Below are 15723 nucleotides of genomic sequence, written 5' to 3'. Positions count from 1 at the left end.
TTAGCCGGCTTAAGTGCCAGGACCGGGCGGACACAGCAAAAACTTGGCTAAAAAGCTTTTCAAGTTTTTATGCGCCCTCGTTGTGCATTTCGGCCAGACGAGACGAGACGAAACGAGACGACATTTGGCCAAATGCGAAGTTTGTTTGTCACAAAGAGCACTTAATCAATTTAGACGCAGTTGCAGATGCAGTTCGACGGGTGGGAGCTTGGAGCCTGCAACTTAAATGAGCCCGTGCCCCATTGCAAAAAAGGACTCACCGATACGGCACTGAGCCGGGAGGTAACGCTTTGTAGATCTGAAATGGAACCCGCATAGTCGCCGCTCTCACGATCATGGGATCTGAAAAAGCACAAAGAAAACAATTATTATGGGGAATTTCTTTCCAAAAAAAACTGTAAGTGTGAAGCTGAGTCCTGCAAAGCAACTTTAAAATCCTATTGGGCAAACATTTTGATGGCAAACAATAATTGTGGGCGAAGGTCTACAGCCGGCCAGGGGCTGAGGCTGAGGCAGAGGCCGTGGCCAGAGGTGGCCAGAGGTCGTGAGGCAAACAAAGGTCATATAAATAAATACTTGATATCGTTTTCCTGGCTATTTTTTTGTTGTTGTTGTTTCTTTACTTTCCACCTTTCTTTTCGTTCGTTTTCGTCCGCCCCAGAGGCGCACAGGGCGTATACGTTATTTCAGCAAGTCCTTTTGTATGCGTACGTGTGGAAAACGCTTCACTGGGGGCGGGGGCGGGGGCCAGCCGGCTGCCACCCGGTTGATTGAGAGCAGAGCTCCATCTGGTGGATTGGCGTTGAAGTAGCAATAATGCCATTTCATTCAAGTGTCGTGCTGTCTCTGCCACTGCCACTGCCACAGCCACTGACTTTTCGTCTTCGTTTCGTCTTCTTATTGGTTTTGACTGCCTGCCACCTGCCCTTGGCCCTCGGCCCTTGCCCCATTATTGTGGCATGCGTAACAATATGAAATTGATGACTTTCGCTTCAATACGTTTCGATATGTTGGTCTGCCACTCCGTCACTCAGTCACTAATTCCCACATTCATTCCCCCATTCATTCGTTCATTCATTCCCCCATTCATTCGTTCATTCGTTTGGCTGATTCATTCATGTGGCTGCAGAGCATTGATAACCGCACTAATGAAGTGAAGACTAGTCTACCCTTTTTCCTGTCTGTCTTCCTGTCTGTTGGGTCAATCCTTTGCCGCACCTTTGATTGCTTTGCTTTCTTTGGGCCACCTTTGAGGGCTTTTGGGCTGGCTGCTTACTGGTCCAAAAATGTTTGGCCTTTTGCATGGCCGACTGAGCAGGCATTTTGTGGCACAGTTTTATGGTTCAATGATCATTCGATGGCTGCCCTGTCCTGTCCCTTTGCCCCTTTGAAGTCCAACCCAAAAAGGGGTCATATCATAACTGTCCATGCCTCCATGACCCCCATGCCCCCCATTCCACTCCATCACAATCAATCCCTGCTCTGTCCCCGCCCCCCCCTCATCGACTCTGGTTTCATTTTATTTATTAATGCGCCACCTTTAGTGTCGGCCCTTCGGCCATAAACTCAACTGCAAATAATAATGGCAATCAACAATACAGCCCACCGCCCACCGCCCCTGTATAGAGGGGAGGGCCACTCACCTGGCATGCGTTAAGGGTATTATTGTCGGTGGATTTGGCGGCTGTTGTGGCACGATAAGACCTCGACGCGGCGGCCCTCGTTGCGGTAGTGAAATATCTCCGGCGGATCTTAATGAAATTACGCCCGTGCTCTCGCGGTTGTTCGAGAAGCGTACACGGCCACCCTGCAACAAAAAGAGAAGGAAAGAAAGAGAGAGAGGGAGAGTCAGACATGGGGATTAGCATTCAAGTGGAATTTGTTGGCCGCCGTGGAGCAACAAAATTATGAAAAATTAACAAAGTTATAAAAGTTTATGATGGTAAAGCGACACCACCGTTGCGGGTGCGCGGTGGTGGGGCATGCCACACTTTTGCCGCTGCGGCAGTGGAATTTTAAATTTTCGGAAATTGCAAAGTTTTGTCGTTTTTTCTCGTTAATTTCGAATGGAATCTGGCTTATAGAGAAACGTGGCCTAGAAGGGGCACTGGCCTGATCAAAGGCCGAACCAAACAATACAATTTCCACCCCTCCAACCCCCTCTAGATAAACCCCTTAACCTTTTTTTTTTTTGGCAAAGTTTCATTTCAATTTTAAACAAATTTCGTTTGCCACATCAAAGGGAAACATCGTCTCCGCTGGGACGACTCCCGCTCCTTCTTCGACTTCCACTTCCATTCCGATTCCGATTCCGTTGAGTGATTTCAATTGACTAAGAAAACAAATTCGCAAACCAACCAGAAAGAAGCCCAAATGCCGATAACTTGCCTAATGCGTTACCACAAAAGCGCAACTCACAGAAGAAGAAGAAAACGGGGAAAAAAAGGAAAACAAACCAAAAGGAAAATTATGCAAAAGGAAAAGTCTCAAGACGCCAGAGAGAGCCGCACACAATACACAATCTGGCTGAAAGGAGAGTCAAAGTCGAGCAAGTCAACAAGAATTATGCACTTTTTGACTGTCAATAAAAATAAAGTGAGTTCGAGTCGCAGTGGCAGTGGCACTCAGCAAAAGGAGTGGCACTAGGGGAAGGGGGTGGAGCCAATGCCAAAGGACATACAAATCGAAGTTGGTAGAAATCAATGCGCCAGCACAAAAATATATTCAGCGTATAATTTAATAAAGCAAATAAAAGAGAGAGAGAGAGAGAGACAGAGAGAGAGGAAAAGCTGAACGGGAAAACTCCCTTGCAACTTTTGTGGCTGGCAAATTCCGTAGAGAAATCAAAGCTGGAATTGGGATTGGGTTTGGGTTCGGGATTGGAAAAGGGAGCCACCAAGTAAGCAGGATTAACGGCACAGACAGAGAGAGAGAGAGAGAGAGAGAGAGAAGGCGGCAGGGAATATAAATCCAAAATGTGATTGCAACTGCGACAATGTTGCCCCTTCGTTTGCGCCTGGCTAGAGGGTGGATTCCACTGTCTATAAGGCAGGAACTGTCCCCCAAAAACCATCGAAGAACCTATAGAAAACATCCGGTTATGGCCAGGGCCTGGGAGGCCGAGACTCACCTGAATGGTGGCTGCTGGTCCGCAGTTGAGGCCGGCCATCAGGAAGTCATCGGGATCGCTTTCGTAGGGCGGCTCGTCGTACCAATGACCTTGATGGTGCAGCGCACTCACCGCATAGTGGGCGCCGCCTCCAATGCCCATGCCCATGGCCACGCCTGCCCCAGTTCTGAGGGCCTCGTCGTACATATAGGTGTCGTCTGCAACGGGATAGACTGTGTTTAGCAGCCGCAAGTTTCGAGATTATGTGGAGTCCACAGACAGTGGGAGGGGAGGGTGCAAGGGGGGAGAACTTTAAAAACTTTTTAAGCGCCCCGAAAAATGTGCAGAGAGAGGAGGAGAGGAGATGGCAACACAATATTATTATACGGAACGTTGCACACAAAACTTGAAATGCCATTTGCCACATGCGAGGCGCCCAGAAGTTGCTGCAGCTTTGGGCCTGGTCGTGGCTCGGCTTATGGTCGGATGCAGCTCCGGAAACGGACATAAGATTTTATGCTCGCTTATGCATGTGACGCTCGCCAGACGACAGCAAAAGCAAAAGCATTTCAAGTGTAAAATTCGCCACTGCATACTTTCGGTGGGGGCCAGCAGCTGCTCTTTAAAAGGTCTCCCCACTCCCTCCCCCCACCAGTCTGTGGGGGGGACTTACCCATGCGTCCCTCGCCGCGACTCATTTGCAACAGACCCTGACGTATGTCACGCAGAATCTGCAAAAGACCAAAAACAAAGTTGCATTAGTTTTTTTTTGGATTTTGGGGGGCTGATTCGATCGAGGCGAATATTAAAGTATTTTTTGTGTACATATTTCGGGCAGCACTTTGTCTGCCGCCGGACCCCAGACGTGACTGCCGTACGGAATGCCGTCAACTTTTTGAAGGCGATGACAACAAAGGGGAAACCCCTCCCCCCACTCCCCGCCCTCCATCTTATTAGCTCTAGAGCCCAGGCAGCAGCAAAGATGTTAAAATTACAAAATTCCATTTGAAAAGTGATACAATTTTCCTGCCAGCGAAAGGAAAACTACTTGAATGTGACTTTTTCTTTATTTTCTCCGTTCCGTGTGCTCGGAATACTAATTCTAAAAGCGCATAGTACTCGGTAATATGTATATGGAGAATGCTGGGCGGAGAGCAGAAAGCATGCCAGGGCCGCAAACAGAAATGGCAATAGAAAAAGTACCCAAAAAGGACGGACAAAAGTACGAAAGAGGGACAGCAAAATGTACAGAAAATAGTGCGAAAAAAGCACAGAAAAAAATACAAAAAAATACACCAAAAAATACAAAAAAAGTACACAAAAAATACAAAAAAAAACTAAAAAAGAAAACTTAAAAAAACAAAAAAATCTACAAAAAATACTACTAAAAATAGTATAAAAAAACTACTTAAAGTAGTAGTAAAAGCAACACTAAAGCGAGCTCGCTCTCTCGCGCTGAAAAATTAGCTAAAAGCTTTTTTGGCCAGCAACCCCACCGCCCCCGCACCCCCCCTGCCACTTGGCCCATTAAAAATGCATTCAAATGGCATTTTACTTGGGGCTGCTCCCCCCCCCCACACACACACACACACACATGTGCTGCGCCAGTTACCAAATTGAAATTTACGTGGCCAAGACACCGAGACCTGTCTTACAATTGTAATCACATTGCTCTGCTTAATTGCCTGGGCCAATGCAAACCCCCCCCCGAGCCCCTTTTTGGGGAAAGAAATAGTAGCATGGCCAGGCCAAACAGAGATCCCCATTCTGCGGACTTTTGCTCTACTCTCGTCATAAATATTTCATGTGCATGGCTTTTACCAGCTTCTGGGGCGGGGCAGGGCAGGGCAGGAGGAGGGGACTGAGGACCCCATGCCTTGTGAAGACTACTACAAAAACAGCAATTACAATTAGACAAACAGAAAGTTGTTTGGCCAAGTTAAGCAGCAGCACTAACAACAATTCCCCCCATAGCCTCGTCCTGGACCTGCTCCTGCCCCTCCTCCTCCTCCTGTTGTGTGCTTTTCATTTATGCACAAAAATTATTGCCCTTGCTTAGGCCTGGACACATTTTCAGGCGGATGCAGGGTCTCTGAGCAAACAGCAACGCAATTTCTGTGTGTGTGTGTGTGTGTGTGTCCCTGCCATCTCTTTTTGTCCATGTATCTGTATCTGTATCTATCACTGAAAGCTGATAACTGCCATAATTAACTGGGGGCCAGAGGCTCCACAGTTGATTGGGCCAGACAGGAGACTAGCATAGAAATGATTTCCTTAATCGTTTGAAGAAGAATCTCGGCCTGGACATTCTTAAAGCCCCTCACGGCTTACACAATCAATCAGATACGGAATGGGAATCGGAATGGAAATCGTAGTCAGCCAGGGAATCCCCAGTAATGCCCGTAGAATCAGGCAATCAACAGGACAAGACAAGGAGTTTTCCTGTTGAGTTTTACGTTCTGGCTCGTTTTTAATTCTCTTGGCATATAAATAAATAAGCTGCTCTTTCATTCACACTTCACGCACACACAGTTAGAGCTGTGCAAACACATAGATACACTCTCTCTAGCCCTTTATCAGGCACTTTCTTGTCCGAGAGTGTGGCAAGTAATTCTTTCTCCCTTTTTTTGGGACTGTATGACAGACAAAAGTTTATCATCTGGCACGTTGCACTTCATTGTTTTTGTTGTTGTTTCTCTGTGTGTGTGTGTGATGTATCTGTGTGCTTAACATTTGGTCCGTGTCTGTTTTGCATGTTTTTTGGTAGGAGAAGCTTGTCTTTGGACTTGGACTTGGGGCTGGACTCGGAGTCGGACTCAAACTCGGGCTTTTATGCCCTGAAATAATTGCTGTTTTTATATCAAATATTTTTAATAGCTTTTTTAATTGGCTTGTGCATGTAAGAGTTGTAGCATTTATATTGCATGTCCTCAAGCATAAGAAACAGTAACAGTGAGTTTCGCAACTATAAAACCATTTTTAAGTGGACTTTCACAGCAGAAAAAGTTGGGCTGCAATAACTACAGAAAATTATATTTATTTGCCACTGAATATGGAGAGAAAATTGGCATGGTAAAAATAAACAGAACCATATTTTAATTAAATATTTTAAGTAAATATAAATAACTCTTATTTACATTTAAATATATTCGAAAGTAATTTTGATATGGCCCATAATTAAACTAAATATATAAATATATAAAAACTTGTTTGTAAGAATTCAATATATAAAATATTTATATTTAATTTAAGTATAAAATATATTTAATTAAATATTACTCCTTTTGTAATTAAGTAACATTATTAGCAGATAATTGTTAATTAAATTAATAAGTAAATATTATTAATTTTATTGAGAAATAATTTTAATTTATTTATGGAATATTTTTAATTTAAATGTGAAATATATTTAATTTAAATATTTTATTTAAATATGCAATATACTCAATTGAAATAATTAATATACATACATACACATACATATGTGTGATTTAAGTATATACAAAATATTTAATGTAACTAAAAAATATATTTGATTGCAATATGAATTTTATTTAATAAAAATATATTCAAAAAAGAAATATATTTAATTTAAATATGAAAAATATTTTTCATCTAAATGCGAAAAATATTTAATTAAAATATAAAATATATTTAATTCAAATATATTATATGCAATTTATTTTAATCAAATATTTCCCTTCTCGCGAAATAATGCCATACAAATTAAAACCTTTTCCCTGTCTACAGCGTGACACTACACTATCGAACCGCACTGTAGCCCCGTTAAGAAAGGCTTTCTGCATTCGGCCTCGATATGCGTTTTCTGCTGGGTATTTTATTCAAGAAAACTACAGCCTCCGAAACTGTGAAATTAATAGTGTGGCATGTGGCAAGTGGCATGTGGCATATGCCGCCCCACCCATGCTTACCGCCCAAGGTTTATGTTTATTTAATTTGCGAAAAGTGCCCAAAACAAATACACGCTTGATTTATTCGCAGCAATTGGCAAATGTTTGCCATTCGCATTTATCCGTTTGCCTTAAAGGATACTCAAGGATGTGTTGAAAGATGTGTGTGTGTGTGTTTTGCTTACCTCCTCGTGCTCCCGTTGAAATTTTTCCTTTTTCCGCATGGCCTCCTGGACTTTCAACTGAAATTGGAATAATTTGTAGTCGTAGTTATTGCTGAGTGATTTTGTTTATTTATGAATGGCAGTGGAACTAATTTTGTTGGCCCAAGCCGAGGCCCAGGCCCAGGCCTTGGCAACAGCAGCAGCAACAAGCAACAGACGTTGACAGGACGAAAACCGTTGGAGTTTGCTTTTAGGCGTGTCCTGGGTGGGTCTTAGAGGGTGGGGGCATGGCGGCCTTTGCATTATGCATTTTCCAAATGTTTTCTGTTGCTGCCGCTGCCGCTGTTGCTGCCACTGCAGGTGTCGCTGTCTGTTTTGTGTTGTTGTCGCCGCTGATTGCATTCTGCTGCTTGTTTTTAGTTGGGCGCCGTGCGCGCTGTCATTAATAATGAATGTTGACGGCAATGAACTTTTAAATGTTGCATGCATCTACACGCTTCCTCTGCTGTTGCCGCTGCTGGTGGCATGCCATTACAGGTAAACGTGCTCAAAAGCAACAGCCGCAGCTTTCGTGTTGAAATTGCATTGCAAATGCAGTCGCAAAGGGGGCTGCTGTTCGTTTGGGGGTAGGGACTGGGGCTCGGGTTGGGGTTGATTGGGGCGAAACTTTCTTCTTGTTGTTTGTGCAAATTTTTCTCTGTTGAGGTAAAATTTGTTGGCTGTCGCAGCTGTTGCAACAGCAGCAGCAGCAGCAGTGGCAGTGGCAACAGCAGCTTGTTAAATTTGCTGCATAAATATTTATGCGACTATGCCAACATTTAACCAAGCCAATAAGCATTCCACCCACTGCTGTGCACATAGATACGCACATAGACATAGGTATATATATATACATAGGTATATGCATAAAATATACAAAATTACATACACTTGCGGTCAACAAAGTAGGGGTGAGTGCCTTGGTTTCAATAAAAATACTTTTGCTGGAGGTTAGGGTAGGTTATGGCGGTAGCAGGGAAGGGGGGATGGATTCCGCCTCCTCCTTGAAGGGTTTGACAATCTAGAAGCGGGAATGCCGTGATGGCTCGAGTAACTGCAGAGCACTGTGCTACAAAGGCCTTTTGTTGAAACCTTTCTTAAATTTTACATTTATTTTTGAGTTGATCGAATGAAGGATCGAATATATAGGTGTTTTTTTGTGTCATCAAGGTCGAAGAATTTGGAGGGAGATATTATTTGGTTCAATTATCTGTCCAGGTTTCTGGGGTGAAGGTCCTCTTAGATCATCCCTTTGGGCAGGTCGACTGGATGTATTTTGGCCAGCCTTCACCGGTACCTGGTTCTCGCAAGACGCCTCGCAAATAGGTTTTTGAAGGATTGAATGAAAGTTCTCTAGGCAGAGCAGACATTTCGAGAATGTCTCAAGATCTGTTGTGTGAGGACGTCTACAAAATCTGTTATGAACGGCTTTGGGCTGCGATGAGACCGTATGTAAGACACGCTGCCGATAGTTTTAGGTATATCTTTATTATTTATTCTTTGACTCAAACTTCTTTCCCTCACAACGATTCCAAAAGTAAATCGGAAATGATCGGCCCTCTCTTAGCAACCTTAACGATGTTTGTAGGCGATATATACCATTGGTAACTCCCACAGAGTGTATGGTATGGTATGGTGTGGTAGATACCAAGGAGCACTGTGTACTATTATTGATTACTGTAACTATTTCATTTCTAAATTACTTGGATGTACTTTTATATCTATATTTCTCCAAACACGAATTCCTTTCTGTGATGGAATGATCCATCGAGCGTCGATCTCCCTCCCTATTCTGGTTGGCCATATTTTTGGTATTTTTCCAGTGTGGCCGTACACTTATGGATTATTAATGTACACCAGGGATGACATGTTGGCGTATAGGTGTTCTCCTACCACAGTTATACTCTCTATCCCCTAAACCATTAAGTATTCCCCATCCTCTCATATCATCTCTCCTGTTGGAACACCCCTAAGATTCCCACCTCTGCTGTAGCTTGTGGCCCTCAAGATACCCTTGTGTAATGGCTTACCCTATGGATTGTCTCCTCGAAACTGTGCTGCTGTCCGCCCGCACCGCCGTTTATCATTTGAAAGTGCCGCAGACGATCGTTGGCGGCCTGAAAAGAGAACCAGAAAAAATCAATTTAAATTTAAAGGAAAAGGAAAAAACTTTTAAATGCAATTTCTGTTAAGGGTTTCTCTATTGCTGGTTCTGTTGTGGCTTATTAACCTTCTTGGCTTTTGGCCGAGAACTTTCTGGTCTGCTCATAAATCAAGGACTCCGACTACTTGATGGGGCGGCGGGCATTGCGTCGTGCTTTATCGCCATTAGGGACGCCATTTTCTATTTAACACCTTTCGGCGGGGTTTTAATTTTTAATTAATAACGAGTCAAGGGTCAGGTGAGGGTCGTGCCGGCCTTCGGAGCCTCTCTCTGGGCCTCTGTGTTTAATGCGTTTGTTTTCTTATCATGAATAGCAAATCAGGTGGGGGCTGGAACACATGGACCAGGCCCAGGACCAGGTGAGTGCCTGTTTAATTATATTTTGAAAGGGCCCTGGATCTGGGCTAGAGGATGCTGCTACTTAGGCACATATCCTTAGTCATTTCCTGCGCTTATCTGCAGCAGGTCCTAGCCGTGGCAGGCCACTCCCCCACTCGACTCCATCTGCTGCTCTCCCCCGCAGTTTATTATTTATATTTCTTTCCCCCCCCCCCCCCACATCTTTCTCTTTGGCTTCGTGTTGCTGTGCTCTTCTTTTATTTATTCTTTTCTTTCGCCCGGTGCTCCGTTGGTGCTGCTTGTGAAAAATTTATGCATGTCCTTGCTTATTTATGAGCAGCGTCGTCGTCGTCCTGGCCGCGTTATCTTTGGCCACAGTTTCACTGCCATGCCCCCAAGAATAGACCGCCCTGCTGCCACTTCTGCTCCCCAAAGCAGCAGCCGAGGAGCTCTAATCAAAGGCGCTGAATGAATCCTTTGTGAGCGGCGCAGATAAAGCGAGTACAACATTAGGGAGGATGCTGCAGCGGCGACGACGACGACGACGACGGCCAAGAATGAGAAGTGGCAATGTAGACATGGCCGCTGGCAAAACATTTTTAACCTTTTCAGTGGAAAGCAACGGCAGCAGCAACGGCAGCAAAGAAGAAGCAGCGGACATAAAAATTTACATGTCCCCAGGGCCAAGATTAAGTATGGCCACGGTACGGGGTCCCAGGCACAGGACGAGGGGGCGAGGCCCAAGTCAAAGTCAAGACGCAGAAAGTCATAAAATGGCTGCCTAGAAGCAGCAATGCCGGAAAGGAAAATGCTGCGAAAACCCAATGCGAAATGCGAGCAAATAAATTGAAAGAATTACCGCAGCAGTTGATTCAAATGAAAGGCGGGAGCAGGGACAGGGGCACGGGCAGAGGCAGGGGCAGGGGCAGGGGCATGGGCAAGGGCAAGGGATCTGGGTAGAGGACAAACAATTTGCTTGCGGTCATAAAACGAAGCGCGAAAATGAGTTTCCCCCACCCTCAGTAGGGCAAAAGGGCCAGGGGGGGGAATGTATGTTTTGTACTTACCCTAGCCTGGGCGCCATTTTGTTGATTGTTGCGATCCCGTCGATTGACAGTTTTCAAGCCTTTCAACAGTCGGGCCAAAGTGGTGCGTTTCTTTGTCTCGCGTCCCTCTGGAGAGTTGAGAGTGGAGAAAGAACGAGAAACAGAGAAATAAAAATTGAATTAGTAAAGGGAATTCAAGAAAAGACTATAAATATTCCATCAGTCGTTCCACCACTTACCAGCAGTCGGTGGAAATTCGTAGAAATATGCAGAACGGGGACTCAGGCAGCTATGAGGGAGAGAAAGAGAGAGGGAGGGAGAGAGGGCATATAAGTAGGCTTCAGTACTTCCGAAAACATTTGATTTTCACAGGATTTATCGCGATTTTTATAGAGGAAAATTTCTACATTTTTAAGTATTTTTTCAGTATTTTTTAAGTATTTTGCAATATTTTTTCAGTATTTTTAGTATTTGGAGTATTTTTTAGTATTATTTTGTTTTTTTTTGTAGTATTTTGTTCTTGAATTTTTTTAAGTATTTACTTTAGTATTTTATAGTATTTTTTTTGTATTTTAATAGTAATTTGTAGTACTGTTTTTAGTATTTTTTGTAGTTGTTAAAATAGTATATTTCTGTGGCTGCCACTCACTTTTGTTGCACAAAATTCAGATGTGCCACATTCGGTGGCAGTGTCTGATGATGTTGCGGTCCCACGCCGGGCTGTCCGCCTCCTGCCTGCTGCTGGCCGGGCACGAGTGGCAGTTGCTGCTGCTGCTGTTGCAGTTGCTGTTGCATCTGCTGCTGCTGCTGTATGCTCTGTTGCGTCTGCAGCGTTTGCTGTTGCAGCAGCTGCTGCTGTTGCGTCAGGCCGCCGCGTGCCACACGCGGCGCAAACACGCCATAACCGAAGCCATAGATTTCGTCCTCCTCCTTGTCGGACAAGCAGCTGGAGGGCTACAAAAGAGAGGTTTACGAAATTACTAGAGGAAATTTATAGCGGAATATAGGAGTATATATAGAGCGGCAGAAACATGCAACATGCGGCACAGGCAATACAAATATTTACACAATTATAGAGAGATCTAAAAGGAATTTTTCCGATGGTTTTTCTTTGTGTGTTTTTTTCAAGCCAAATCCACGCCAACATCAACCAAAATTTGTCTTTCTTTCTTGATAGATTCTGTAAATATTTTCCTTGCAACTACTAGCGGGGGGCGGGCTGTGGGGGGTGGTGGGGTCTCTAATTGGTCTCTTTTTGGGTGTGTGTTGGGGGTGGGGGCGTGCTCCTTCGAGTGGGTGGGGTCATACATACCGAATACTTTCCGGGCACATAAATGGGCTGACTATGACTATTGGGCAGACCGGCGCCGTGCATCGAATGCCCCCGATGGCCGTGCTTCTGACGGTGATGGATTCCCATGCCGACGCTGCCGCTGCCGATGCCGCTACGATTGCTGCCGCCACTGCCGCTGGCACCGCTGGCGCCGCTGGCACTGCCACTGCCGCCAGCACCGCCGCTGGCGCTGGCGCTGGCGCTGGCGCTGGCATTGTGGAGCGGACTGTGATCCGCCCAGGCCGCCTGCCTGGCACTCTCTAAAGCACTTAAAATATCTCCAAAGGGAGCCATTAACAACTCACAATAGACGGATGCCAGGCCCTCTAAATGGCCGCGTTGTCCATCCTGCAAAACACGACGATAGAATAGCACCAAAGAAAATCAAAGTTTACGTTTTTCGTTCCACAAGGGTCAACGGGGGCAAAGGGGCATGGAATGACAGAGAGAGGTAGAGAGAGAGATGTGTGAGCAGTAGAGTTATGAATGCTAATGTGCAGTGGTTAAAAGAGAGAGCGAGAGAGAGAGCAATGGATGATAGCTGCCTCTCTCTCTCTCTCTCTGTGTGTCTTGAGAGGAGCATGAGGTTAGAGATTGATGTTGGCGTTGGATGGGGGTTAATTAATAATTCAATTAGGACCGGCACCAGCTTTTACTGGACTACATTCAAAATTAGGAAAAAAACACACATTAAAATTATCGAAAAGGTGCACATAAGGAGTCCCCCCAGAGGGCCCCTAATGCACTTACAAGGGGCATAAATTATGGCGCCCCATTAAGGTATCTGTACACGCATCTTATTTACAGTTGGGGCGCCCCTCCTCTGCCTGCAAGAGAGAGAGACACACACATAAAGGGAGGGATACACACACACACAAAGGGGAGAAAGCCACGCACTTTTTCATTGCATACCTGCAGGGGCAGTTTTTACAGACAATCCAGAGGTGGAAAAATTAATGTGTCTGCCAGGAAACTGAGGTAATTTCGGTGGGGAAGGGGGAGGCTATGAGGGGGAGGCCATGGGGGAAGCTATGGGGGGCGGAGGCTATGGGGGAGGCTATGGGGGCAGGCCGTGACACTTTGAGTGGCGCTCGGGGCCATGTTAAACTCTTGACATTGTTCCACGGCCATTGCCAGCCCAACCTTCATTGGTGCCGCGCAATGTGGCATCAATCAAATATGACACGCATTAAAATATCGCATGCGTGTGCCCCGTGCCCCGTGCCCCGTCATGGGTTGCCCCTGCAAATTGACAGTCTTTTCACCTGCCTGGCGTGACGTGGCGGGCCACAGAGAACCAAGGGTATATGGCGTTACATCCTTCTTAGAGGGTATCCTTGGGGTCGCCCCGCCACCAGTGGAGCGGCAGGCAGGGGGCCTGTGTGCAATTTGCTAGGAAATTGCCGCGTTTAGCGTAATTTTTGCTACTTATTGCCTCTTTGACTAGGCGAGAGAGCTCCTTTTCGTACCCCCGCTTCCTGCCACGTTTTTTTTCTTCGCCCTTTTACGCTTTGGGTAATTTCACAATGAGCCCTTGAGGCGCTGGCCTGCTGTTATTGGCCTTGTTTGGCCTTTTCATTAAAGGTTAACTCGGCAAGTGTCAACTTTTGATGAAGGATCGAGGAGAAAAGGAGCGGGGGGACCTCTCCCCTTTTCAATTTTCCCAGCTCTTCTCTTCATATGATGTACTCTCGCCTCATTACGATCCTTTGCACAAGTTTATTATGCAATTCCTTGTTTATGTCTCATCTAGGAGTACGGAATCAATTTCATCTCTGGATTGGATTGGATGTGCCCCTCCTTACTGGCCTCATCAGTCGTAACAGCAAATTCATAAAGTCATTTGCAATTTGTGCTGTCAAAGGAGCAGGGCGGACAGCCAGTGCTTATAGTTATGGCCGGCACATTCGCTGGCAAGAGCAAAGCAAGCAAAATAACTGTCGCAATAAAATAATTTATTGAAGTTTTGCAATGCCAGCGACAAATGCAATAAACTGCGAACGAACTCGACTCTATCTTGGGTCCCTGCCTCTCTCCTGCCTCTCTCTCCATCCATGGCTTCCCGGCTCACATGACGTATGCGTTATAAATTTATTTTCAATAGCACTGCAGGACTCTGCCCCGGAACCAGAAGGAGCTAGCAGGAGCTAGCAGTAGCATCATCTGAGCAGGCTGGGGTTTATTGGCAACTCTTGACACACATCCGCGTGTGAGTGAGGGGGGAAAAAAGCGTGGAAACGCGGCAGACCAAGACAAACAGCAGGCAGCGCGGCAGTTAGTTAAGGGCGGGGACCAGCGGCAGGGGCAAGAGCAGCATCTGAGGATCTGGGAATGGGTGCCAGGATAAAGGATAAAGTGATGTATGAGTTTAACGCCCTCACGTATCGCGCAGACAGCAACAGCGACAGCGACAGCGACAGGACCTTCCTGGTAGCTGTTGCAAAAACTTGTCTAAGCACGAAAAAAATATTAAGCGTGGAAATGTGTTGCCACGATATTGACAGAATGAATCAGAGAGGGGTTAGCTGGATAGCAGGGGGGGGAGGAGAATTTTTGGCAGAAGCCAAAAACTTTTTGGCAACGAATTCTGTTATTTCTGGTTCTCTGCTTCTGGCCAAACGACTTTGTTTATTTCGTACGTACACTCGTATTCCATTCTGGTAATCAGCTCCTGGCTCTGGCTCCTGGCTCCTGGCAAAAACAAATTACAACTGCACTAAGACAACAGGCTAATAACTTTTGACATGTGATTCTGCAAGTGGCATTGGGTTTACTGCCTATTCGGGCTACGTTTGCTCATTAGCCCCGGACACGGATGGGGGCCCAGTGCCCATCCCTGCCCTGCCCTGCCCTCGCCCGGGGCTGTCAATTTTTTGCGCAAACTTGTCTTGGCACTCGACTTGCGACCCGCTAATTGATGACGTGGCCGCAGCCTCAGCGAAAGACGGCAGCTCCAATGACAGAGGGTACTTGGACTGTGGCGAGCAGGTGGCTGCTTGAATCACGAAAAAATAGATACTTATGGGAGTATTTTGCAGCAATCAGCACTTTCGGATGAGCGGAACATTCAAAATGATCAGGATGCTGCTTAAAGCCTGAAAATATCATTGATTATGGGATTCTTTTGCAGCAATCCATCGACATTCCATCGAAAATGGGAGCCTTTTGCAGCAATCAGTACTTTCGGATGAGTGGAATTTTCCTTATCTGCCTGGTACTCGAATGAGAGATGGTGGAACAAACTGGCGCTGCTTTTATGCCCCCCAGAAAGATAGAGCATTCGTTTATCTCCAGCAAAAGTGTGTGAACGAAATACATATTCCACTCGATTCCATTCGCTGGCAAAATCCGTTTAATGAGCAAACAAAACGCACGCAAGAATTACAAAAGAACTGGGCAGTGAAAGTGGCATTAAGAAAGGGGGGGGGGGGGGGGTTCAGGGGTAGCTGGTCAGTCCGGGCGGTGGGGGGGGGGGTCTGTATTTACACAAGTCTTCGAGGGAGTGAGAGCAGCCGCCACATGCACAAACACCAATTAGAGTGACCACAAAGCAAACAAAGGGGCATCAATTAAGGGGACAGAGCTTAGCCCTCGGACTCCTTGAGTTTGCATTTCTCA

General features: G+C 45.7%; 1 protein-coding gene across 3 annotated transcripts in view; it reads right to left on the bottom strand.

Annotated features, from left to right (window-relative positions):
• Window positions 1-15723, bottom strand: part of SKIP (Shal K[+] channel interacting protein) — a 174747-nt gene that overhangs the window by 3508 nt on the left and 155516 nt on the right. For 2 of the 3 annotated variants that reach the window (XM_003736475.3, XM_033376529.1), the window contains exons 3-12: window positions 12085-12453; window positions 11422-11726; window positions 11012-11061; window positions 10794-10900; window positions 9254-9340; window positions 7206-7262; window positions 3783-3840; window positions 3131-3327; window positions 1644-1807; window positions 261-342 (exon numbers count right to left, since the gene is read on the bottom strand). In XM_003736475.3, coding sequence (XP_003736523.3) covers window positions 261-342; window positions 1644-1807; window positions 3131-3327; window positions 3783-3840; window positions 7206-7262; window positions 9254-9340; window positions 10794-10900; window positions 11012-11061; window positions 11422-11726; window positions 12085-12453 — 1476 coding nt within the window. The remainder of the gene's footprint in view (window positions 1-260; window positions 343-1643; window positions 1808-3130; window positions 3328-3782; window positions 3841-7205; window positions 7263-9253; window positions 9341-10793; window positions 10901-11011; window positions 11062-11421; window positions 11727-12084; window positions 12454-15723) is intronic. The other variant, XM_033376530.1, reaches the window with a different exon arrangement.

Source organism: Drosophila pseudoobscura, chromosome 2 (genome assembly GCF_009870125.1).
Source record: "Drosophila pseudoobscura strain MV-25-SWS-2005 chromosome 2, UCI_Dpse_MV25, whole genome shotgun sequence".
NCBI classification, from domain to species: Eukaryota; Metazoa; Arthropoda; class Insecta; order Diptera; family Drosophilidae; genus Drosophila; species Drosophila pseudoobscura.
Note: the sequence above shows the minus strand (reverse complement) of the source record. Positions and strands in the feature narration are given on the sequence as shown.